The following is a 25,853-nucleotide window of genomic DNA, read 5'->3' on the forward strand; positions in this document are numbered from 1 at the left end:
AACTTTTTGTTATATTATGAATTTTTGGCTGAACCTTTCATTTATAAGCACTTTAATTTATAAGCACTTTAATAAATACACTTTAAATGTAAATTATGAACACTATGAAAACGACAGGTCTTGAATTTATACTGAACATAATTTATAATAATAAGCAATTTTGTAAACCCAACGTCCAAAATTTATTTTACAGCCTTTTAAGTCTATTTAATAACAATATAATGTAATAACATAGTTATTCTCGCCAGAAGGGGGCATTATAGTATTATTTGTTCATGCCATAGGGTTTTTTTTTTTTTTTTTTTTTTTTGGTGTTTGTTTTAAGAGGTAACGGGTTGTTCGTTAGCAACCCAACCAGTTACACAGGTAAACACAGCATACAAAATCCTCATTTACTGCATACATGTCAAATGGCGACCTAGGTTCCCAATGTTTCCTTAGATAATAGTACTAAAAAGTAGGCCTACGTAAGTTAAAAGCTTTACTAAATCCAAAAAATTTTCTCAAAAATAATAAATATAATAATACATTTCTGCTGTCATTACAAATCACGTTATTAAATACAAAACATTTCAAACCATTAGGCCTATTTAAAAATCACACCTTACATATTTTGTGGCATAAAAGACTTACAAGTGAGCACAAGCACAGAGTTTACTTTTCTTCTTGTGCTACTTTTCCAGGAAATGGGAACCACCTTAAGTAATGTAATGTTCCTTGTTCCCAGGATGCCTCCCACTGTGTAACATGGGCACTTGAGCCAGAAGGCACTGACTTCATGAGCTTTTATAGCTCGTGGGAACTGATTCAGTGCAAGGGTCACTCAAAGAACAATAAGAAATGCTCATTGTGAACATGAGGGAAACATCACAACATTACTTTTTCTCAAGCAATAAAACAATGATTTAAGATAATGAAATGAAGCACTAAGAGACTGCATTGGAATAGGATCATATGCATCCATTTGAACTATAATTATAATGGCAAACTGACCTTTAATATTGTCAAAAGTCTGGAAGTGATTAAAGATGTTATGAATTAGATATTCTATATGTGAGTACAAAACTAACATGACACTGTACAATATGTTACCAAAACAAATGTGAGACCAAATGAACACAATTCCTCATATATTAGTTTTATTTTGAAATGTATAAAAGGTAATATTGTTACTGTAGAAACATGTCAGGGGTGTATATGTTCTTAGTTTAACAAAAAAATAATAATAATAAAAATACAGTAGTTTGTCTTTTAAATCATAGAGCATAAGTGCATCATAAAATAACATTCTAGGTAATTTGTAATGCCTGAGAATTGAGGGTAAAAGTACTTACAGCTGTTAATTACTAGTTACCAGTAGCCTATTCTCTTTATACACTAGTTATTGCACTCATGTCTTCACCAAAAATGAAAAACCTAAAACTAGCAATCTGTAGATCACTAACGATGACTGTACAACAGAGAGGATGCCTTTGATTCTAAACGGTCAACATTTTCTCATGCATAATTTGCAGTATTAGAGATGGCATCCAATTTTTGCAATATCATTGATCTCAGTGCACTGTATCTGTGAAAAGAAAAGTACAACACAGATTAAAATGAATACATTGTTTTTTTTTTTCTTATAGGAACACAGATATTTGTGAAACTTACTTTCTTGTTAGTTTTAAAATCTCTCGCTCTTCCTCCTCTTTTAATTTCTTGATGAAACTGCCCAAAACAGGCATTTCAAACTTAATATACTGTGCAACCTGTAAGACAATGCATTATTGCATTAACCACTGAGCTATAAGCACAGAGTATTCTCAATATTAACAATAATATCACAGAGAACCTGCACATATGCATCAACATTTTCATATTACAATGAATGTCGAGACTGCAATAGAAATATTTGTACTATTGTTAGTCCCCAGGATAGGATCCTAAAATTAGACTTGATATGTAGCATCTGGAAGTGACAGTATTGTTCACTGTGTCTATATTTGAACAACAGAATGTTAATTTGCCTGGGGAAGCACGTTCTGAATGACCTATTGTGAACTTTGAAATGTACAAAATACTCACATCATACGTAATCTCTTCACCAAGGTCCTTTTCCATAATAAATATTCGGGCAATTTTTTCGCATGGACCATGCAACAGACGAGATACCAAAGGATATTCTGTGTCCTTAAGTTTTGCTCTCTCTAAGGCAAAAGATGGGTAAAAATATAATAATTACAATCTGCAGATCAGTTGACTCTTCTTCAAAATAAGGTAAAGTTAAGAATGAAAAGGCTCACCCCCTGATTCATGGACTAGGTAGAGGCCAAACTCATCTGCCTTATTCTCAACCTGTACAGAACAGGGAATTAACAAGAAGGAAAAGATTGTGGTATTCTGCTGAATAAGGGAAAACTTACCCGAAACTTATTAAGGAGTAGGTTAAGAACTTGCTGTGTTGTCAAAGTGCTGTTCACTCGCACATTAGTCACTGATCCATATGACGGAGTAAAAACTGATGTCTGTAAAGAAAATGTGTAAAAAGGAGATCAATTTCAGCGATAATTAATTGTGTAATATTTCATAAATTATGTGCCACACAATTAGTGTAAAATTTGGCAAATGAGATTCTGAATAAAATAGTATAAGCTACAATAAAATCAATATAATGTTCTTACTGTACGATAGAACAGGTGGTATAATCTGTGGTCATCAATTTAGCTTTGTCAACGGACAATTGTTTCATTCAGATAAGGAAGTAGTAGACACTTTTGTTCACAATACAATACAATTGCTATAAAAACCATAGCAAAAAAAGAAAACAAGAGCAGCAATAAAATAAACAATTGTAGAATTTAAATAAAATATTTAAAAAAACTTAAATCTATTTTATTTCAGCTAGTTGCCAAAGCAACATTTCTTATCTCATTCAGTTTAACTTAATGTATTAAAATAAGTAAAACTACAACTGAAACTAGATAAAAACAAGTTTGTCAAGACAAACTTTAGGTTGGCTTGAGAAAGCCTAGCCTGAGAGTTTAAAGCAGTTGTAAAAGCCTGAAGTTTGAAAATTTTGATAGATTAGATACATGTTGATAACATGTTTTTGGCATGATTAGCCTGACCTATACTAGCATATTGCTGGCATGATTAACATGTTACTAGCATGTCACTAGCATGATTAGCAAGTGACTAGCAAGTGACTAGCATGATTAACAAATGACTAACATGTTGTTAGCATGATTAGCAAGTAACTAGCATGTTATTAGCATGTTGTTAGCATGATTAGCATTCTACTGGCATATTGCTAACATGATTAGCAAGTTACTAGCATGACGCTGACATGACGCTAGCATGATTAGCATGTTGCTAGGATAGATAGATAGATAGATAGATAGATAGATAGATAGATAGATAGATAGATAGATAGATAGATAGATAGATAGATAGATAGATAGATAGATAGATAGATAGATTAGAAATATTAGATAGATGAGTTTGAATGAGTTTAAATGGATTATAAATAGTACATAGAAGGGAAGCTTAATGGAGCCTAATGGGCTTTAGTTTGTTTACATTTGAATTTTGACAGTAGGAGTTTGAATAGTCTTGGCTCATCTGAACATTCTGGCAATGTAAGTCTATGGGATTTTTATGATGTTTAATCTTCAGTTTTATGAAAACTATAGGTCAGATCAGTCTGAAAAGATATAGCACACTAAGTCAGATCAGTCTGAAGAGCTGGGCTGAGTTTGGTGGTTCTAGCTTGAAATCTCTAGGGCCACGTTCACACAGCAGCAGAATACGGTTGTCAGTCCTGTTTTTGAGTCCTTAATTTACAGGTGTGAGTTCGGTTACAGAATGTGGTTGTCACGTCTGTAAATAACCAAACTATCTATCTATCTATCTGCATCTGCAGAGGCACCAGGCCAACTCATATGACCTTCAAGGACCATTTATGAGAGAGGCAGGTGACACTGGATAATAAAAGCACATGGTGCAGCCAAGGGGAAGGCCTGCACAGGAAAACACTGCCTCTCAACACCTGCATCCATCTCACAACACTAATGTACAACATTAACACTTAGATGACGAACACCTCCTGTCACAGATGCTGCTCTGGCACTTTATGAGAGCACAGGCCCCTTGCCAGGCTCAAGGCGTGCTGTCTTTCACTGAGCACTATTGTACTATTGCCCTGAACTTGGAGTAAAGAGGAGCTCCAACTCATCCCTCCCTTCCCATCCCACTGCAGATCTCTAGGTGAAAGCTTCATAGTTCAAGTGCACTAAGGTTAACTGTGCTTTTTTTATTATATTAAAGAGAGAGAGAGAAAAAAAAAATGTCATAACACAAAAAACGTCTTAAATTACTTTGTGGTTGTAAAAATGGCCGTTGATGGAGAAGCGGTGTCTTTTTATCCTCTGTATATCGGCAGTGTTGTGGGTTTTGGATCTTCTTTGGATATTCACAAAGCTCGCGTCACTTCTCGTTCTCAGCAGTTGAGGGATGTCCTCCTCAGCTCCATCCGCACCTGCAGCAGAACAGCAACCAGAGACAAGAGCAGGCTAATATTAAGATGAAGCATTCAATGATGTGTTAGAAACGTGGTGAAAATCTAGATATGCATTAAGTTCAGTTAAAACTTCTAATCTATAACAACCACCAATGTTGTCCATTTTCCAACACGAATCAATAACATTTTTGATAAGATTTTCCTGATTGTGTGTGGGATGATATGGATCATTTTCATACTCACTGGGTACAGGTGAGGCACTGATTTTGTTGTTGTTGGGCTCTGAACAAAACTGGTGTTCAGCATTTTCATTCCTGTAAACAATAACCACATAACTAAAATACATAATGGAAGCTTCATAAAAAGAGTTTTCATGTAAGAAAACATAAAATTTAGTTATTCCATCTCAAGAGACCATGCTACAAATTATGAGCTTTATTGTTATTTAAAAATTTTTCACTAAACATTTGTTATTTAAAAATGTTACTAAACATTTGTGATTTTATTTATTTGATATAAATAAGCTTTATTGATCTTACACCCTTTTTTAGATTTCATACAATATTTTATCAACATATAATACAAAATTAATAATTTTCTCTATCTTTTTATATATTGTTCATAGAAAGTGCTATTGTTGTTTTAGTATCATTGAGATATGGTTATAGTTTTTCTTAATATCATGAACTAGTTTTGCTTTTTATATTTTCTTGTGTGTTTGTGTTATTTTTATAAGTTTTTTATGCATCTATTTTTTTTTGTTTTTCAATTTATACTACATGAACATTTTTTATATATTTTATTTTATTCCATATAATAAAAATGTTTTAATTATGGTTATGGTATACTTTAACTTGATTGATTTTTGTGATTTTCTATTAAAAAGAGTAACTGGAAACTTTCACTGAAAAAAGAAACATCTGATTACTCTGATTTATCTGTTGTTGCTATACAATAATACAATCCCAATGACAATCTTTTAATGCTCACGTGCTGAATCTTCTTGCTCACAGTATCAAATCAAGGTCACTGCAGCTTTCAACATTAGAGCTGATTAAAATTTCCATGATTCAGAAGTCTCCTGCACGTGAGAATAAGTAGCAGCCCAGGACTCTGAATAACCAGTTTCTCTGTTGGTGAAAGATCAACACCACATAACCGCAGTTTTGACCCAGTTTCACCCTTATGCCATATTGTTCCTCAAAACAAAACTTTCTAATAATGGCCTTGACCATGTCATCAACCCCTAGAGAATTACAGAAGTCCATCAAATTTCAAAGTATTAATTTATTGCATGGCTTTTTAGGAAAAGTACACAGCATTCTACAGTATCATCAAATCTGAGCTGACTGAGAATAATAAAGGAGCAGCCATTTAACCTACATAAAAAGCTCTACACACTTATCAAATCCTGGCCCATGCCTGGAGACGTCTATGACTGAGTTAATGAGAGAAACAGATGGAGTTATGACCTAACGAAGGAAAGGACACATCTGGGTGTGGTGTAGCAGCAGCATTCAGGCGGTTCCACCAACCTGCTAAACTCTGAGCTCTCCGACCTCCACGCACTCGTGCAGGCATAGCGAAACCGCTCGTTGTCATCGTGCATTTCCAGTCTGATTGGCCTTCTCAGGCCCCAGGAGATGTTGAGTAAACCCTCCACGATCAGCTCGCCCTCTTCCTGCAAGAAATAATAATAATAATCATTAACTCCTTTGTCAGATGGAGGAAATCCTGCTGGCTCATGTCTCAGCTCTGTTTCAAGTGTACGTGCTGGAAAAGCAGTTGCAAAACGCAGATATTCAATTGGAAGTGGTGAAGTTATGGAAAGTCACTTTGGGAGGAGTGCAATACAGCACACGTACTAGGTGTTTTTTTTTATTCTGAACAATAATGTGCTTTCAATTAAGTAATATTTACGGTCAGTTAATATATGTATATATATATTCATCATGCTCAGAAGTGCTAAATGAAAATGTTACAGTGCTGCAATATAGGCCACAGTCACCACAAAAGGAAATATAGGTAACACTTTAGAATAAGGTTCCATTAGTTAATGTTAGTTAACTACTTAAGTTAACATGAACTAAGCAAGAACAATCCTTCTACAGCATTTATTAATCTTAGTTAATGCTAATTTCAACATTTACTAATGCATTATTTAAATCAAAAGTTGTGCTTGTTAACATTAGTTAATGCACTGTGAATTAGCATGACTACTAATGATGAATAACTGTATTTTCATCAGCTAACATTAACAAAGATTGATAAATACCGTAATAAATGTATTGTTCATTGTTTGTTCATGTTAATTAATACATTAACTAACGTTAACTAATGGAACCTTATTCTAAAGTGTTACCGAAATATACTTACATTGTCTAATCAAATTGACAAGACATATGACTGTCGACTACCGTTTAAAGGCTCGGAGCTATTTTTTGAAATAAGTCAAAAGTTGTGTTAAGTCATTAACACTGTTGAAAACTGTTGTGCTGCTTAATATTTTTGTGGAAACCATGATAATTTTTTTTTTTTCAGTATCCTTTGCTGTTTATTTGAACATAAAGTTCAAATGAACAGCACTTAAAATAGAAATCTTTAGTTACATTATGTATATCTTCACTATCACTTTTGATCAATTTAATGCATCTTTCTCAAATAATTGTTTTAATTTCTTAAGAAAAAAGCATATTCCTTTGAAAGGCAACACCCTGAGGTTCTGCACTTTTTTAATTGGGAACTGGAAGACACGCCTGGCAAATGTATTATTAAAAATGTATTGGATGGATGGATGGACGGACGGACGGACAATCGTGTATGATACTTTCAAGCAGAAACGTGCCTCTTAATCACAGTCTTAATCCTATCAAGGCCTAAGTCAACAAAGTATATAAGTCTTCCATTACGAAGCACGATACTGTTTTGACAGAGCTAAATATACTAAAGAGATTACACCACAAGGTTTCATTCAGGACAGATGCTTAAAATAACTAGTTGTAGCAGATCATGTAACAGTGTCACAACCTTCTATTTTTGTACAATTAAAGTATTTAACCTAATTTAATGAGCACCTTTCATAGCTGTACTGTATAGTTTTGGTTTTAACTGAGGGGTGAATCTGAGGCGAGAAAACACGATTCACTTGTGAAGATTATAATTTACATCTTATATTATTACCACAGCTGCATTTCAACTTTAACCCCACAGTGACATTTACATAATTATATAGATGGAAGATCTTGTGTCAACATCTCATTTCAGTCCTAGGCTATTTACGTTCCGAATTCACAGAACTTTATTTAATTCTCAGTTGTTCGGTCCTCAACTGTACAGGAGATTCTTGTGATTCTTTAACTAAATAAACATTGAACAAAATCGCAAAGCAAGACAGAGGTCAGAGCTGCAGGCCACCAGACTTTTCCCCAATGGATCTCTGCGGACCTGCTCTTCAACAAAAACCTATGACTAAAATAAAATATTGTAATGGTGTTGGCAGCTGTTGTAACTGTGAGTGAGTGCAGTCAAGTGTCATGTAGGTGGAGGGCTGAGTGCTCCTAGGGCCTCATTGTTACTGCAATGTAAACATTCAGGGCAGCTGCGGCGGGGGCCTATTGGTCAGCTTCCTCTCTACTCTCCGTTCAGCACACACACTCTTCCTGTCAGGCATGGAAGGTCAATGCTTAGCTAAATTTAGTGCCATTAGCCTTGGCTTATTGTCCTTTACTGCTGTGGCCTATAAAAGAGAGAGCTGCCTCTAAACCAGCTCAAACCAAACACAGTCTCAGACACAACCTCTGCACAACAATCAACACTGCAATCCTACAAGCCTGTCCCACAGGTAAGTTTGAGATATCTAATTTACTGAATGATCTGTTCATTACAACTGAACATTTCTTGACTTTCAAATGTCATTAAATACTCTTTAAAAAAGGTACTTTATTTATTGGCATCTATGGTTCCATGAAGAACTTTTAACATCTATGGAAACCTTCTATTGCACAAAGGGTTCTTTGTAATGAAAAATGACTTTTTAGAGTATTAAGATTTACTTCACAATAAGAAAAATTTTTTTTTGTAACTATTCACTAAAAGGTTATTTTAGAACCCAAAATTGGGAACCCATTTAGGATGCTTTATTTTTGAGAGTGTGGACATGGTCCATTGCACAACAGGCTCTTGATAATTGTAAGAAAAAGTGATGAAAACATTGAAGATCTTGATGAAGATGTTTATTGCAGCATAGCAGTGACAAAGTACATGTAGTACCTTGGGTTCAACGGAGTCAGAATGAACCCAGAACATCCTACGTTCAAACCTTTTATACATTTTCAGTTTATTACCCTTCATGTAAATGAAGTTGCTCCTGTTGTAACAGCTGTAGTCTGTATGCTAATTACGTTCTGACACCCCTTTGTCTGAGGTGGTTATCAGGGTCCCACACCTGTCCCATTCTACAATTTGTCACCATTTGTGCAGGATGTGATCATCCCAAATGGTCTACAAACAACATAACTGTTGACTTTGTTCTATAATAATTAAGCCATTTTGGGAAATGAGCATGATCAAACATATTGTGGAGTGTAAGCTGGGTCGAGGCAGACTATAATTTCTTACATAATGGAATAAGGATTTATTAAAATGTTCTTCACACTAAGAAAAAAAATTAAGAACTGATCAGTTTGTTAGAATTTTAAAATGTTCTTCACTCTAAGAAAATCTATGGTTCTTTTACGAACAGTTTACTATATAGGTTCTTTGGTGAGACGAAAACAAAAATAGGTTCTTGGCCTTGTTGCAAAAAACCCTTTTTGGAACCTTTATTTTAAAGAGGGTAGACACGGAATACAAGAAATACTAACAATCTCTCATCTCCCTCCAGGATGAAACCCAGAACATTACTCTTGTCTGTGGCTCCTCTACCGACAATAACAGAGTCGCATGAGGACCTCTCACAGTCCCTGGAGGAATACATGAACTCCATCAAGGAACTTGCCCAGCCTGCTTGCGGCCCTTTGAGGATATCCAGGACTCAGAGGCGTAAGCCCATGGGGAAGCATGCTGGTTCTGCCTCAACGTCACGCAGCACTTCCCGGGCTCTGCAGCCCCGCTGTGCTTCCCTTGGTCTGGATGAGGTCATGCTGAGGTTCAACAGTCAGGTGGACCGGGGCTCTAAAGACCCAGTGGACTGGTTGTTTGCACAGATGCACTTACAGTCACATGGAGAGGATTTGCACAGGACAGACAGTGCACCTGCTGCTTTGTGGTTACTCTAATGAGCCAAAGCATAATGCCATATTGATGAGAGGATAACACTGAACGAGTGATGGACGAACTCAGAGGATCTCATGAACTGAACTTCTTAATTTATTGTCTGAACAGACTTTTTGTACAAAGATGCTAATGTTAATTGTAAAGTCATGGTTTTCTGTTATGTTTTTTTAAAATAAAATTTAAAAATGTATTTTGACTTTTTTATGTGTCCTTTCTATCTATCTATCTATCTATCTATCTATCTATCTATCTATCTATCTGTATGAGTTTGTGAGTGATTGAGTGAGTGTGTTTGTTTAAACCTGATAAAGTCATCTATATTTGCATTAAGCATGTATGATGGTAAGATTAGGGGAGCAAAAGACATTAAAAAAAATTGCAACATGAATAACAATATTACCATCAGCTTCTAAATATGTTATGGCAGTTCTAGCTATCTATCATGGACATAAAGATTTCTGCACACTTTCATTTTCACAGATCAGGAATAGCTTCCCAACGTATTATCCCTTAAGCAATTTATGCAAATAAAACAAGGCCAGGGGCTAAAATACAACAGTAATTTTCTTTGTGGTTAGAAACACATATATACTGTCATATCAGGTCCCCAATCCAAAAGATGACATTTGTAAGACATAAGCTTAAAGGGAGAGTCACCAAAAACAAAATTCTGTCATCATTTACTCAATGACATTCTTCAAAATATCTTCTTTTGTGTTCAGCACAAGAAATAATTTCGTACAAGCTTGGAACAACATGAGAGAAAGTAAATTATCAAAAAATCTTTTTTTGGTGAACTAGCTGTTTAATGTTGAGTTCCGAAGCTAAGGGCGACCTCTGTTGGCTGCATGTAATTTTACAGCATTGTCTAAACACAACCAACAAAGGGCGCTCAATGAACGCTCGGATTCTGACCTGCTGCCTGAGGACAAGGAGGAAACGTGTTGGAAGGAAAATGTTTTCTTTTGTAGTATCACCATGAATCATAAAAATGTTACAATAGGTAATGCAGAAAAGTAGATGTTTGTTTCATTTTAGTGGCTTCTAGTGTTTTCCACCCAGTTCTGTCGCAATAATACCAACATGAAAAACTCATTAACAGATAGATTTATTAATAAAATAATTACACAGCAAGTCTGTACAGAAAGGAAAGTAAAAACAGTCGAAAATATGTGTAGACATGACTTTATGTCTGTTTAGAACCCTGCAGAAGAAAAAAAAAAAAAACAGCTGGTTTAAGCTGGAAGTAGCTGGTTTTATCTGGTCTCCCAACCTGACCAGCTGAAGAAGTGGTCAAGACCCCACTAAAACCAGCCTGCTGACCAGCTAAACCCGGCTGGATGACCAGCTAACACCTGCCAAAAAACTGTTTTTTTTTTTTCCTTCGGAGTCTATTTACACTAAGTGCAAATAGCCCGCCTTGTTGGCTGAAGCTATTTACACTAACTCCGCCAACCAACGTCTGATTCCGGATGTCAACACTACAAAAAACAACTGACAATTTGTAAAACATATGGTAAAACGTGTAACATGTCCATTTCGACGCGATCGACCTCGGTTCGAGTCCGCCTTTTGGCGAACCTTTTTCTCCCTTTTAAAATTACATCAGAAAAACATTTATTTTCAATGAAAATTAGGATTTTAATCAGAAAGTTGGAAAATAAAGTATTGGGTAGGGTTAAGATAGGTGTAGGGAGGGCTTTATTGTCCCAAGAAGGTGGCATCCGTTTAATAATTTGAATTAAAATTATACTTTACACTTAATAAGTTAATATTGTATACTGTTTTACAATGTATAGGCCTACTACAATACTGAGGTGTGGATGATTGCCACTATCTGCAATAAGTAGTAAAATTTTAGCATAGTGTAAATAGAATCTATAGCTATTTGCACTTAGTGTAAATAGCATATCACAAAAAAAAAAAGCTATTTGCACTTAGTTTAAATAGCATCTATCACTAAGAAAATATGCTATTTTCACTTAGTGCAAATAGCCGCTGCCTTTTATTCAGTAGGTATGTAGTAGCCTAAGTACAGGTTATTAAACAGAAATTGCTTACAAAACTGGAATTTTAATTCTTTCGCTTAGAAACCAGCTTGTTACTCAGACAATAATCTTTCAAAGAAGTGACGCACCAACCTGGCGAAATGTCAGTACCAGTGATGAATTTTTTTCCTTAAATGAACTGACTTGTGTAAACATGTTTCCAGAGTTGGTGCACCTCGACTTCTGCAAGCTGTGTAAAGACGCATTTTTGTACGCAACGTACAATAAGCTCAGCGAATAGACTGTGGGTGGTTGCTGCGTTCTGCAGAATTGCAGACTAATCTCTAATCTCTCAAAACTAAAGTCTAAACAACACCAAGAAGCAATATGACCAAAATACAATCTTGCACTAAAGTGTTTTCTTACAATAAATATTAGATGGAGCCGTTTATAAACAGTAGTTTAGGCTGGTTAAACTAGACAAATTTACTTCAATGGCAATTACTTGGCTATCCGTGGATGAAGTTGAATGTCTTCAAGTTACGTGAAAGGAAACTGAGAAGGGAAAAGTAATCTATCATGTTTTTTAAAGTCCTCAAAATATAAATCTATAAATGGTAAATCATCTTCATTTTACTCGTTGTTTTTTATCATAATACACAGAACTTACCAGAAGTCATTAAATGTTCCCAGGTTCAAGGTTTTCTCACAACAACATGCTCAAAAAAGGTTTATTTTATCTTATTAATTAAATAAAAACGAACCTGAATATCTTAGACAATCTCCTAAACTGTTAAAGTTGATTTTAAGTGGATGTCTTCAAAAAGCCTGTGCTGATCTTGTATAAAGCAAAATTCTCTGAAGATATAGTCACTTTTTATCTGGGCTTACCTTTGTAGGCCTGTTGTCACATAAATTGACACAGGTGTAACACTGCCAGGGCTTCTACACAGAAAGTAGCTGGTTTATAAGAAGTACACTCATCAGGGAACCCAGAGCATGACAAACCTCGCTACATCAATACTTACTTTACTAGGCTCCTGCAATCTATCACAGTTACTCATTTCCTTTCAGCACTTTCACTTTCCCCTGAACCTTTAGTCTAATCTTAAAGTTTTTCATCAATTTGTACTTATCTGCCCCTCCCCTCCCCTCACCTCTCCCCACCTCTCCTCACCTCACCTCACCGCTCTCTTTCTTTCTCCATACAGATATTATCACGTGGTACTATCTGTTTATCCTCACAATACCTATGACTCAGCCTCATGTGATAAACAGGTTTGTTATTACAGGCATTTCAACAGTTAGATCCTAGAACTTTGCCAAATGTAAATTATTCTGATTCAACAGTACATTTTAATAATAAAAAATGTGTTACAGTAAGCTGTAGAAATATTTGAGCATGAACTCTCGTCATTCAGTCACATAAAATTTTAAAGTAAACCATTCACTCACACAGAGACAAATAAAAGACAACCAGAAGCACATGCTGTAAAACACACCCAATAAAAACAACCTTTCAGTCTGTATTGTGTACAAATGTGGCATATTTATGAATAAAGCACTTCCTGTTCCATTCATTGCATTTAGTTGCAAAAAATGCAATATATTATGCATAGTCACACACAATGACAGTTATTTTAAAAACTTTTATTTTAGTCACAATGTGTGTCTGAACAGTGGAAAATCTCTTTACTTTCAGTATCATACTGAGGTTAAATTTGGATCAAACACGTTCTAAAAAGCACAAGCAGCCGGCAGCGATTTCCCAGAGACTGTAACAGATCCAACAGATCATAACAATGTGACAGACTAAGTCCTGTTTGCTGACAGATCACACAAACCTCCTATTAAAGTTACTTGTTGAGATAAAATTGGAAATAATTAGGAGCTTGTTTGTACTCTCGGTCATGTTCACTGACAGAAACAGATTGTAAATAATTTGTAGATCGTTTAGTAAATAATTACATCTCTTTCCATGACCTTGCAAGGGCCATCAGTGTGAAAACAGATAAAGAGACTTGTTGAGCCGTGCATGTACATGTATCTGTGATTTCACTCAGAAATAATGATTCATAAATCTGGATTATGTAATCGGATTCCAAAAAATTAGGTACTTGTAATCAGATGAAATTACATTTTAAAATACTTGGAATTAGGGTGCAATTAATAACAATAAATGATTCATCAATTATTGATTCTCCCTAAATCTTCTTTTTCATCTTTTAAATTTTACTTTCTAAAATAGCCACTTATATACAGTCAGAAATTCTTCTAGTTTTCTGTGGACATACACACAAAGATCAGTCACAGAAAACTGAGAAGCCAGACAGCATATTACCACTGGATTTAAAGAAATAATTTCAGTTTTAAGAAACGTTTTCTTAGCATTTCACCATTACATCAACTATGGATGAACACGCAGGGTTATTTAATCATGTATTACTTTGTCTATTAAATATAATTTGGAATCAGTAACATATTACAATCTGTTAGTATTCTACCCAGATCTGTTCATAAATATAATCACAATATTTTTGTATTCACCAATAGATACATAAAGCCACATATTTTTTTAAAGCCATATGTGACCCTGGACCACAAAACCAGTCTTAAGTCGCTGGGGTATATTTGTAGCAATAGCCAACAATACACTGTATGGGTCAAAATTATCGTACCGTAAATATATCAAAACTTAATTTATCATTAGTAATATGCATTGCTAAGGACTTCATTTGGACAACTTTAAAGGCTATTTTCTCAATATTTGGATTTTTTTGCACCCTCAGATTACAGATTTTCAAATAATTGTATCTCTACCAAATAGTGTCCTCACAAACCGTACATCAATGGAAAGCACATTTATTCAGCTTTCATGTTGTGTAAATCTCCATTTAAAAAAAAAAAAAAAAAAAAAGAGTCTTATGACCAGGTTTGTGGTCCAGGGTCATTTAATTATTATAATATAAATATAATAATGTTATGCTTAAAGATGCAGCCAATCACATGTCATCTAGGCCCATTTAACCAGCATTTTTAAGAATGGCGCACTTGGATTTACATATTCTGAGACAATAGTCTTTTTGTTTTGCTGTCTCACACACTCTGACTCAACTCTTGGTCAGATTAGATCTATTAATCACTAACCAGGAAACAAAAGATTTGATTTAGGTCTGCAGTTAACTGCACTGTCTGTGATGTAACATACCTCACGAATCCGAAGCTGGAAGCTTTTTCCCTCATGATAACAGTTGTACGTTTTTAGAAGGGACAAAATATCAGACCTGAAAAAGGGACATGATTTAACAACAAGGGCTTAATATAATAATGTTTAGTTAGTTAGAGGGCACGTTTCTAATGTTCAGTGTGTATCAAAAGTGTAAATCTTACTTTGCAATTACTTTCTCCTCATTCAGCCTCACAAAGGAGGTCTTGTCATGAGCCATAGTGGGGTTCCTCAATAGAAAGGCTTACAGCTGGAGATAAGCAAGACAATGGGAGAGAAAGCAATGAGAAAGTTAATAATGTCAAGAACAAGAATAAGTGAGTAATTAGCAGTGAATAATACCTTGTTACATGATTTCAAAAATACTCATAATCCAAATGAACCATTAATGTCACCATGAATCTTGTGCAGGAGGACCAAGTGAAAGTAATCACAGCAATATGAGGAAATCACATGGTTCAACAGTTAACAGAATGTGGTATCTTGTGATAAGGCTTGCCATGGCATGTTTTCAGACCTTCTGAAAGGTCACAGAATAGTAATGCATTCTTCAGTGGAAAAGTTTTGAAAATTCTTCAAACAGCTGTTTTCCAGATTAATACAGAGAAAAAAGCACCATAAAACTAGCCGTATTACTTTAATTAATTAATAATTTAATTATTATAGATATAATACTTTTTGCAGCTCTCAAATCTCTGTCTCTATAGCAGTAATCAAAACTGCCCCTCCATGATTTGTCACCAGAGAATTAGTGGCTGGTTTGAGATGTTGACTTTGCACTTTTGAATCTGGCACAGATGCAAATGAGATTCCATTTTAGGAATCTGTTCCATATATTTAACTATAATATGGCTTCAGAAGTCTTTCAACAATGAAAAATAACAGCATACAGGTTTTTAGATGACATGAGGGTGAGGAAATCATGACAGGATTTAAATCTTTGTGTCAAATGTAAATAAGGAATTGCTCTTAGCCTCCATAATCTACATGTGACCAAGTTTTTTAAGATTCCTGCAGTAGTGGGCTTTTGTAAATGGCTCTCTATTATCTGTGTTCAAATGGCTTGATCCCGTGGGAGTAGCGACACAACTGGAATTTCCAGGAGTGGCACAAGAGCTGGGAAGTCCCTCATAGGAGTATAAAACAACAGCAGGCCACTGAGCACTTACACTCAGAAACACTTTCATCATGACGTTGACAGTGTTTGCTTTGCTGGCTTTCACCCTCAGCATCCTTCTAACAGGTGAGTGTATCAGAACAGATGAACTATAGTAACTGAACTAAAACAGTTGCTGAGCACCTGTCGGGTTTTAACTGACTTGCCAAAATTCTACATAATTAAATCTTACATCTCTCAGGTTTAACTATAAATTACTTTAATTAGAATAATAATTTAGACATTTTAATTATATACTATCGTTCGAAACATTTTTAATGCTTTTGAATTATTTTATGCTCACCCAGGCTTAATATATTTGATCAAAATACAGTAAAACAGTAATATTGTTAAATATTTTACAATTTAAAATGACTTTTTTAATGAAATTTATTCCTGTAATGGCAAATCTGAATTTTCATTACTCCAGTCTTCAGTGTCACATGATCATTCAGAAATCATTCTAATATGCTGATTTTTTTATCTTTTTTTTTTTGTGTGTGTGTGATATTTTTTAAAGATTCTTTGGTGAATAGAAAGATTACAAAGGACAGCATTTTAAATATAAATCTTTTTTGTCAAAGCATTTACTGTCACTTTTTTTGAGCATTTAAATGCATTGCTAAATAAAAATATGAATTTCTTTTTTTTTAAAAAAGTACAAGAATCTTACTGACTCTGAATTTTTTTGATACATCATGGCTGTTTAATAATTTAAATTTTTCTATTTTCCTAAATACAGTCCATGTCGTGGAAAGCCAATATATTCCAAAGACCTGTCAGTGTCCACAGGTCAAACAAAGCGTCAAGGGACCATTTTCAGATTTTAAAGTCAGTCTGAAAGGACCTAACTGTTTACAGGATGAGATCATGTAAGTAATTCACATACATTTTACTTCATAAGATTCTAAATGTACGTACAGAATTGGGTTTACATGTGCTATTATTCTCTGTATTTTTCATTAGAGTCACACAGCAGAAGAATAATAGTCCCGTGTGTCTCAGTCCAGATGGTCCCCAAGGCAAAAGACTGCTGCAATGTTGGCAACGGTAAGAGAGTGTTATTGCTGAATGAGTCTCTAATCTACAGCAAAGCGTATCCAAAAATTAGTCACTCCAAACATCTCCAAATATGATGGTGGTCTGCAATTTTTAATCTGCTGAGCTTGATTCTACTGTTTTTTTTGTTTTGTTTTTTTTATTCAGTACGCCAAATGGCAAGGACCGCAAAAAATGCATTCACCGACAAAAGCAAAAGCCAAGGCAAAGAAACAGGAAGCAGGTTAAATCCAGGAAGGTCAAGTCTTAAACTCAAATACTAAAGACACTGAGGCAAAGAACGTAAGAGATCCACAGGAGAGAAAACTCTACAAATCTTGTGCAAAGTGGTTTAGGACTGCTGTACATTCATATGCACTAAACAAGCCAAGGACATAAGAAAAGGCTGAATTCAGAGGAATGCACATGTGTATGGAGGCCAAAGGACAGCATACAATGAAGACATGTTACAACAGGGACAGGACAGCATCTAACCTTGACATGTTATACAGGGATGAGCTGAGCCCTGCTATGCAGGTCTAACGTTCCGGCCAGTCAGAAGGCACAGCTTTATGTTCTTATAAATTTTTATACATTTATACATACTTATTGATCTCATATATATATTCTTATCAAATTTGTATTTAATGATCATACAGTATGAAGAAAATGCTTTTTTACAGTTTACAGTTTAATATAAAATAATATAATAAACATGAACTAACACACAAAAATAGAACTTCAGTGTGTTTCTCTACTTTGTGTTCTCATGTTTGTTTACACTGGACTACATTCTGCTATATTCTTAAATTCAAGTCTTAAATTTAACAATTGGATGTTTTATATTCTGTTACATGTTTCTATACATAGAAATATTTTTTAATACAAATAATTATTATATATATATATAACAAAAATAGGCCTATACCAAAACGTAAACAAAGTACAATGCTGAAGGTTTAACTTAATGTCAGGGTTCAAGGTTCCAGGCCTGGAGAAGTGAAATTTATGGAAATTAAATTTCTGTTATAAAATTACATATTTTTTACACTGTAAAAAGTGCTATGCAATTGATAAGGGACTATTAATATATATATATATATATATATATATATATATATATATATATATATATATATATATATATATATATATATATATATGTATATATATGTATATATATATATAGCCCTTAAATATTACTTTTGATGGTATAACCTATCACCTTGATTCAGTCATTTTAAATAATATTATAAGTGCTGTGAATCAATAAACGTCAATAAAAAATTTTTACTAATTAAGCACACATTTTTTTCTAAAATTAATCGGGATTAGTCATGATTAATCCCACCTAGGGGTGTCGCGATATACCGGTATTGATGATAACCGTGATATTCAAAGCAACAATTATTGAAATCGTGTTAATTTAGTGTGTGACGATATACAAGTATTAGCGATAACCGCAATATTTAAAATGAACAGTTCTCCTATGATAACACCACATGTAAATACTCCAGTGCCAGTACCTGGTTAAGCACCCAGGTGGTAATATTGTGCCTTAACGCTGACACCTGCCACACAAGAAGAAGACGCAGTGCTTGCAGCTACTCCGAGGAGAGCCGTTTGGCAGAGTAAGTTGCCATTATTTTACTAGTCATATATGTGTCAGGCTGACATAGAAGAGCGTAAGCCACCTGCGTACCGCTTAGATTTGTCAAAATGGTGCCAAGATGATTTGGAAAGACATTGAATTATTGAATAAAGCCGTTATTTTTGTTTTCTTTGTGTACAAAAAGTATTCTCGTCGCTTCATAATGTTATTGTTGAATCACTGATGGCAGATGGACTATTCTGACGATGTTTTTCATACTTTCCTGGACCTTGACAGTGTTACTTACTTGGCAGTCTATGGGACAGTCTTGATTTTCATCCAAAATATCTTAAATTGTTTTCCGAAGACGAACAAAGCTTTTACGGGTTTGGAACGACATGGGGGCAAGTGATTAATGACAAAATTTTCATTTTGCGGTGAAGTAACCCTTTAAAGTTGCAGTCTATTTGCCTCTTTGTCGCCATCTCTGTTTGAAAACCTGCCATTGCAGTTATTTGCACAATTATCGAGAAGGGTCTGGCTGCAGACTTGCTCTTGCATTCTCAGACTTGCATTCTCAGACTTGCATTCTCAGACACTTGGGCTTCCACTCGTGACATCCGTCTTTTTTATTTTGTTCTATTTATTGATTACTTTTTGTTTGAATCTCTCATCATTTTACAACAGTAGCCAGGTGGTGAAGACAAGAAAAAAGAAACTAAATTACGAAGTCACTTGCAATCGTCACTTGCACTCTCAGCTACCTGCGACATCACTTGCAATAGACACAAATCGTATGTGTTGCCAATGGAGACAAGACGCTGTGGTGATTAAACGATTAAAACTAATTTAGTACCGTAACGTACAGGGGTCCTGCAAGAAAAAGACAAGACCCGCAAATCCGCGGCCACAGAACAGCAGAATATGAACGCAATGCACAAAGTCTCTCGTTAAGCGTTTCATTTCCTCCCGTAGAAAATCATTATAAATAAAACACATAGCTTAATGTACAAAGACAAAGAAATAAAAGAGCTGTAGACAGTTATTCTATATGGAAAAACGCTTAACGCGAAACTTTGCATGTTGCATTTATTCTGGGCTCACCTGGTTGCCTGTACATATTGTTTATGTATATTTTAATAATGAAGAGAAGCATATTGAGTTTCTTCTTTATCTTCTTAGTCTATTATTATGCCACATTATGCCATGTTTTGCCATGTTTTATACATTATTCATTATATTAATAAACTATATTGAATTTGATATTTGAATAGCATCTTAATACATTAAGCCATATTTATTGTTTATGTTTTCTAAGGGAGGAAAACGCTTAATGAGAGACTTTGAGCATTGCATTCATATTCTGCTGTTTTGTGGCCGCGGATTTGCGGGTCTTGTTTATTTTCTTGCAGGACCCCTGTAAGTGACGGTACTAAATTAGTTTTAATCGTTTAATCACCACAGCATCTTGTCTCCATTGGCAACATGCACGATTTCTGTTGATTGCAAGTGACGTCGCAGGTAGCTGAGAGTTCAAGTGGTGATTGCAAGTGACTTCGTAATTTAGTTTCTTTTTTCTTGTCTTCAATACCTGGCTGCTGTTGTAAAATGTTGAGAGATTCAAACAAAAAAATAATAAATAAATAGAACAAAATATAAAATAAAGACTGCAAGTAATGTCACTAGCGGAAGTGCAAGTGTCTGAGAGTGCAAGTCTGAGAGTGCAAGTGCAAGTCTGCAGCCAGACCCTTTTGGCAATTATCTTCATTACGTGGGTTGTGCACCGCCACGGCCCCAGCGCAGATGAATCTAATGTTTTGAGGAGTATGTGTGGCTGCCAGTCACCGCACCGGTGTGGATACTGGTCTGACACATTTGTTCTGACCAACTGAGAAAAAAAAGCATTACAATGAATTGCGCTACCAATGGTGATTAAATCTAATGATCGGTTAGCTCATATCACATCAAACCATGCAAATTATTTTTATTGTTATACTTTGTTCTCAAATTGTTAATGTTAATAACATCAGCATTGCCCATAGTGTATTAGCGTGTAGATTTCAATTTCTGTACAATCTAATCTCTAACTGACATACCAATCGAATTTCATATTAAGAAATTATTTTAACCCAAAAAGCAAATTATTCTTACTTCGAACTGGTTCTCTTTAAAATACAAATTTTGTGTAATCCCAGGCTATCTGTAATCAGATGTACATATAAAACTGGAATATAATTTAATTTCAGTCACATGTGTTTCATAAACACATAATCCTTTCTGGATTACAATTTGCTATAAAAATTATAAATTTAATTATTCCAGCTGCTGTGAGAAAAGGCTATAAACAATCTGTGAATTGGGCTAAAGTAAGGCGATAGTTTTGAATGCTGGCTGATTATGTACTTGCGCAAATATTGATTTCGGATCATTTTTAACCAAACAATGTTATGAATGGCAGCTTTAAAGCTACAAAAGTTATTGATATCCTCTTCTTTCTTTTGTTCTTTGATTAATAGACATCACAGCAGCTGGGTTATTAGGTTGTTTGGCTGCTATTACTTTGACAGCTGCCACCGCTGAACGTGAAGGTGATCGCATGTTTGTAGTTTCATTCGCGCTTTAATATGAAACAATACAAGCTACAGCACACCACCATATTAGTGTGTGCAATTGAAGAAGCCAGTATAATGGCTGACGGGACAGAAAAATCATTTTTACTGACATATAACCTGACAACAGTTGAACCTGAACACAGTTCAATGATGATCTACTGAAGTAGAACAATGTACAGTAAAGATGCTCTGCGTCTAAATAAAACACAATTCTTGTCAAGAAAAAAGAAGCAGCAGCTGTGAGTGGGGTGGCCAACCCTAGCTCCACCTCTGCATGAAAAAAAATAATCTCCTGTATTAACATGATAATTTTTACAGCACTAAATATAACATAACACATTTTAATATAATATAATATACCACATGAAGCACATGGTTATCTGATTTCAATGCAATTTCTTTGTATATTCAATGGTTCAATATGTGAGAACCCTTCAGTTTTAACTATTAATCCTAAATGGATACAGAAAAGCATATGTTCAAATAAAAATTCTCTGAACCATATAACCACTGACAGAACAATAGCATTCCAGACCCAAAACTAACATACACAAGGTGGGTACACAGGTGTTGCGAAATCACCTCTCATTTACCTGAAATCACGTGACTCTTATCCTGCTTAATATGGCAAAACAGGAAATGCTTTAAGGAGGGAAAGTGAGGAAGAACAAGAGTACAGTTCTGTGCAAACACACTCGAGAGACATTCCTGTGATTAACATAGCTTTAGAGAAATGGCTTTCAGGACTCTGCAAACAAGTGTCTGGCTGCTTCTCCTAATCTCAGTCTGCTTACACTTCATGACAAGTACATTAGTATTTAAATACTTATCACAACAGTTTACAGATTTTTGTCAGATATTGGTCATGGAGGTGATGTGGGACACGTGGTTTTATGTTTCTGGATTTCTCTTTAGGTAACAGGACCGCTGCAATGATCATTCGTGAAAAATGTGAGTGTGTTGAGGAAACTGGCTCAGTGCAATGGAGAAAAATTACAGACTTCACGATCATACAGAAAGATCCTCTTTGCAACAAGGTTCAAATAATGTGAGTAAAAAAGTATCCTTCTGAATGTGTTGTGCTACATAAGATTTTAAGTGCAGTTTCCGAAAAAATGTACCTTTGATAAATTGTCGAAAAAGTGTTTGCCTAAAACACTTCTGCAGAAATCATTTGTTGATTCAGATCGAGTCAACCTTCCACAGATCATTTGCTTCAAACTGAAATTCTGTCATCATCTATTGCCGTCATGTCACTCAGAACTCACATGATTTTTTTTTTTTATATGGAACACGAAAGGTGTTATCTCAATGTTACTTTTTTTGCATTTCTTGAAATGCTTGGTGATTACTGCCTGTCGTGGTAAAATGCAATTATTGTTTTACCATCTTTTTAAATAAAAAATACATATTAAGTAAGTTAATGTGACCTCTCAATGTGTATGATGCCTCTGCCTCCAAGCAAATATAGTACTATTCTAATAAATTCAGTACTTTACTGTCATCTATAAGTCTGTAATAATTAACATGTAATTATATCTCTTCTGGACATTTTGCAATCCATGTAATTGTTAATGGTGTGTGACGGTATTACACAATATCTCATGTTGAGGCATATCCCGAGTTGGGATAATCTATCTGGTGGAAAGCACAAAGCCAGGCCATGGGAAAATGATTTTTTTTTTGCATTAGATTAGTTTCATTTGAATTTAGCAATGAGTGGGCATGATAAGACAAATAATACCACTGAACTCTGGAAATATAGGCAAAATCTAATGGAATTTAGGCATGAGTGGGCATGATAACACAAATAATACCACTGAACTCTGGAAATATGAGCTCTCCTACGGCAAAATCTAATGGAATTTAGGCATGATTGTGTGTGATAACACAAATAATACCACTGAACTCTAGAAATATGAGCTCTCTTATGGCAAAATCTAGTGAATACAGATGCAGCGGGATAGGAAATAGGAAAAAGGAAGAAATTAAAAACTAAAATGTCTCAATTTATCTGGTTTAAGTTGTAATAAAAACACTTTTACAATAGTCTAAGCATTAATGAAGCAATTCAAAGATTTAATTCATTTGAAGTAAAATTAATATAAGACTTCAAATATAGTTTGTTTGGAAGTTTGGCATGAGTAAATCCCTCAGATCAAATGTTTCTGTATCTTATTGCTTGCAGTGGTTTGCACATATTTAAAACACGCTGTTCTCCTCCACAGACTCCAGCTGTCAGGTAAACAAGTTTGTCTAAATCCAGACTCCAACCAGGGGAAAAAACTGCAAAAATGCTGGAAAGGGTATGTCAACAAACAGTTGCCCTCTAATGACACTGCAAATGATCTGATTATAATATACACTAATTTTAAAAAGTGTCAGTTAAGAAATACACTGATTAAAACCTCAAATAGGTTTTTAATTTAAATAAAGGGAAAACACTGCCACTCTGTGGCAGAAGCAAACACTACCATAAAAATACTTTAAAGATTCACTAGCTCCCGACTCTCTGCTTACAATACAGCTACAAAAGCTATATGTGCATATTAATACATTAACAATATTGACAATCAAATACATAAAATACTGAAAAAAAAGCATAAATAAAAATACTGGTTATATGCAGCACTAGAAGCCTTGTGTTTTACAAATTGTATATTGTTGTTGATGCTTTCAGAGATGTTTGAGTCAAGATAAATATGGTCTCTAGAGAATTTTTAAGTGTTTACGTTGCCATTAATGGTGTGCATTGATTTAGGGTTGAGAACGTGTGTTTTTGCTTGGTCAGCTTTGCGGGCCTCCCCAATAATTAAACCCCTTCACTGTTCTATTGTCCAGGATTAAATTCAACACACAGAGGAAAAAATCCTGTCTGAAGCTCAACAAGAAGAATGGACCAAAAAAGCCCAAGAGGCTGTAATTCAACAATCTTTACCTTTTCTGTGTTGAAAGACTATGTGTCTTTGTCATTTATCCTGCCTGTCCTTTATTTTGCACAGATAAATGATATATGTATTATATAGATGGTTTTGTGTATTTTTGTACTGCTGTTTTCTAATAAAACCTTGTAAAAGTTTTTGCATGGTCTTTGTGTAATTATCTGTCTATTTTGTGTCCATATTTGAAATTAAGCCATTTGACATTTAATTTTAAAAATGCAATTTACATAAATTATCTGAAAGTGTCCCAGTTTGCCTGTATTCACCTGAATAAAATCAACAAAAGCCTTCTATTCAGTGAAGGATAATAATTTTAATACTCTATGAACTAACCCCACCTCTGTCTATGACCATTCTCATTAATTATTAAATATGGCACTTTAGTCTCATAGCAAGAAATGCCTTTAGAGAAAAGAAAAGAAAAAAAAAAAAGAACACAATCTACTGTGTCTACCAGAAAGAATCCCAGTTGTGCATTAGACTGATTTAAAAATAAGGGGTCATGTCTAGAGATACTCTCCACCTGCATACAGAAATAAGCCCCCTGCCCACCAGTCAATTACTGCAAGCCAGCTGTGACTCTGCTGCAGGAATATATCAGGCATAGAGTCCTTAACCACTTCTGGATTTCTGTGTCACTATTTTGCAGAAGTTGGACGGATTTGAAAGACGTTGGCAAAACACATAAGTTTCAAATAGGCTATTTTTGATTTACTTTCATTATGAAAAGGAAACACACAGAAAATATCACAATTCTGACACATCTGGTGCAGATGTTGCCTGTCTGATGGTTCACTCAAGTAGGCTACAGTTTGTTTTGACAGCTGTATAAAGACACGTACCTGAGAACAGTTTCAGGAGAAGCCTAGGTAGCCTTCAAAAGAAGACAGCGGTACATACAGCTCACCTGCAGAATTATTCAGAAAAACAAACAACATCTAAAATGAAACCATTTCCATTGCTATACTCTTTTCTAGATAACCTATCATTTCTGTTTCCTTGCATATATTGTCCTTACCATCTCATGAAACGCCGTTCCTTTGTAAGAGCCGACGGAGCCCAGCTGTTTTGTAAGACACAACGTCTTATCTCTCACTCTTCTACTTCACCCTGCTTCTTCCTCGGGGAATAGACGGTCAAAATAACGCTACTCGTTCAGAAGACTGGCAGCTGTGTAAACCAATCCGACACTGCGCTGAGTACAGGAGCCAATCAGAGACGTCCGTGGGCGGGAGTCTTCTGCGGTTGCCCTGGGAAACGCCGGGACCGTTCACAGCATTATTAGCATGTCGGTGAGATAATTATCACTATTCTTGCGATAACCACGAGACAATTAAGCTGCAAATGAAAGGTTGCCGTTAAATTGCATTCGGCCCACCTGTCATATCACAACTTAATTAAGCTGTAGGATTTTAATAATTTAAAGCTTCAGTTAAAATGTGTAAAGATGAACAATTAAGCACGCATATAAATGCAACGCTAGATAGTTTCTTTCAGTCTGACAACTGCGGCGCACGAGCTTCCT

The 25,853-nt window shown here is 35.0% G+C and overlaps 4 protein-coding genes across 6 annotated transcripts; 3 read left to right on the forward strand and 1 right to left on the reverse strand.

Annotated features, from left to right (window-relative positions):
* Positions 1-1,122: 1,122 nt before the first annotated feature.
* On the reverse strand, positions 1,123-25,772 carry rassf4a (Ras association domain family member 4a). Of its 3 annotated transcripts, XM_042737198.1 has the most exons (12): positions 25,347-25,772; positions 25,171-25,235; positions 15,154-15,239; positions 14,972-15,047; positions 6,037-6,182; positions 4,745-4,815; positions 4,359-4,519; positions 2,406-2,507; positions 2,286-2,337; positions 2,068-2,189; positions 1,654-1,751; positions 1,123-1,567 (listed from the first exon to the last, which is right to left on the reverse strand). In XM_042737198.1, the coding sequence occupies exons 3-12, from the start codon at positions 15,207-15,209 to the stop codon at positions 1,498-1,500; spliced, it is 954 nt and encodes a 317-aa protein (XP_042593132.1). In that variant the 5' UTR covers positions 15,210-15,239; positions 25,171-25,235; positions 25,347-25,772; the 3' UTR covers positions 1,123-1,497. The 3 variants fall into 3 exon arrangements, with proteins under 3 accessions (XP_042593132.1, XP_042593133.1, XP_042593134.1); XM_042737199.1 differs by lacking the exons at positions 14,972-15,047; positions 15,154-15,239; positions 25,171-25,235; positions 25,347-25,772 and adding exons at positions 12,655-12,708; positions 12,792-12,849; XM_042737200.1 differs by lacking the exons at positions 14,972-15,047; positions 15,154-15,239; positions 25,171-25,235; positions 25,347-25,772 and adding an exon at positions 12,792-12,864.
* Positions 8,188-9,965, forward strand: si:ch73-6k14.2 (DEPP1 autophagy regulator). Its single transcript, XM_019114118.2, has 2 exons — positions 8,188-8,342; positions 9,384-9,965. The coding sequence occupies exon 2, from the start codon at positions 9,385-9,387 to the stop codon at positions 9,775-9,777; it is 393 nt and encodes a 130-aa protein (XP_018969663.1). The 5' UTR covers positions 8,188-8,342; position 9,384; the 3' UTR covers positions 9,778-9,965.
* LOC109100680 (C-X-C motif chemokine 9-like) lies at positions 16,081-17,657 on the forward strand. The gene is made up of 4 exons (XM_019114119.2): positions 16,081-16,232; positions 16,888-17,017; positions 17,112-17,195; positions 17,352-17,657. Exons 1-4 carry the CDS (start codon positions 16,178-16,180, stop codon positions 17,452-17,454), a joined length of 372 nt encoding a protein of 123 aa, XP_018969664.1. The 5' UTR covers positions 16,081-16,177; the 3' UTR covers positions 17,455-17,657.
* Positions 22,026-24,465, forward strand: cxcl18a.1 (chemokine (C-X-C motif) ligand 18a, duplicate 1). The gene is made up of 4 exons (XM_042737202.1): positions 22,026-22,192; positions 22,302-22,434; positions 23,615-23,692; positions 24,228-24,465. Exons 1-4 carry the CDS (start codon positions 22,120-22,122, stop codon positions 24,307-24,309), a joined length of 366 nt encoding a protein of 121 aa, XP_042593136.1. The 5' UTR covers positions 22,026-22,119; the 3' UTR covers positions 24,310-24,465.
* Positions 25,773-25,853: the final 81 nt, after the last annotated feature.

This window comes from Cyprinus carpio, chromosome B13 (genome assembly GCF_018340385.1).
Source record: "Cyprinus carpio isolate SPL01 chromosome B13, ASM1834038v1, whole genome shotgun sequence".
In the NCBI taxonomy this organism is placed as follows: domain Eukaryota; kingdom Metazoa; phylum Chordata; class Actinopteri; order Cypriniformes; family Cyprinidae; genus Cyprinus; species Cyprinus carpio.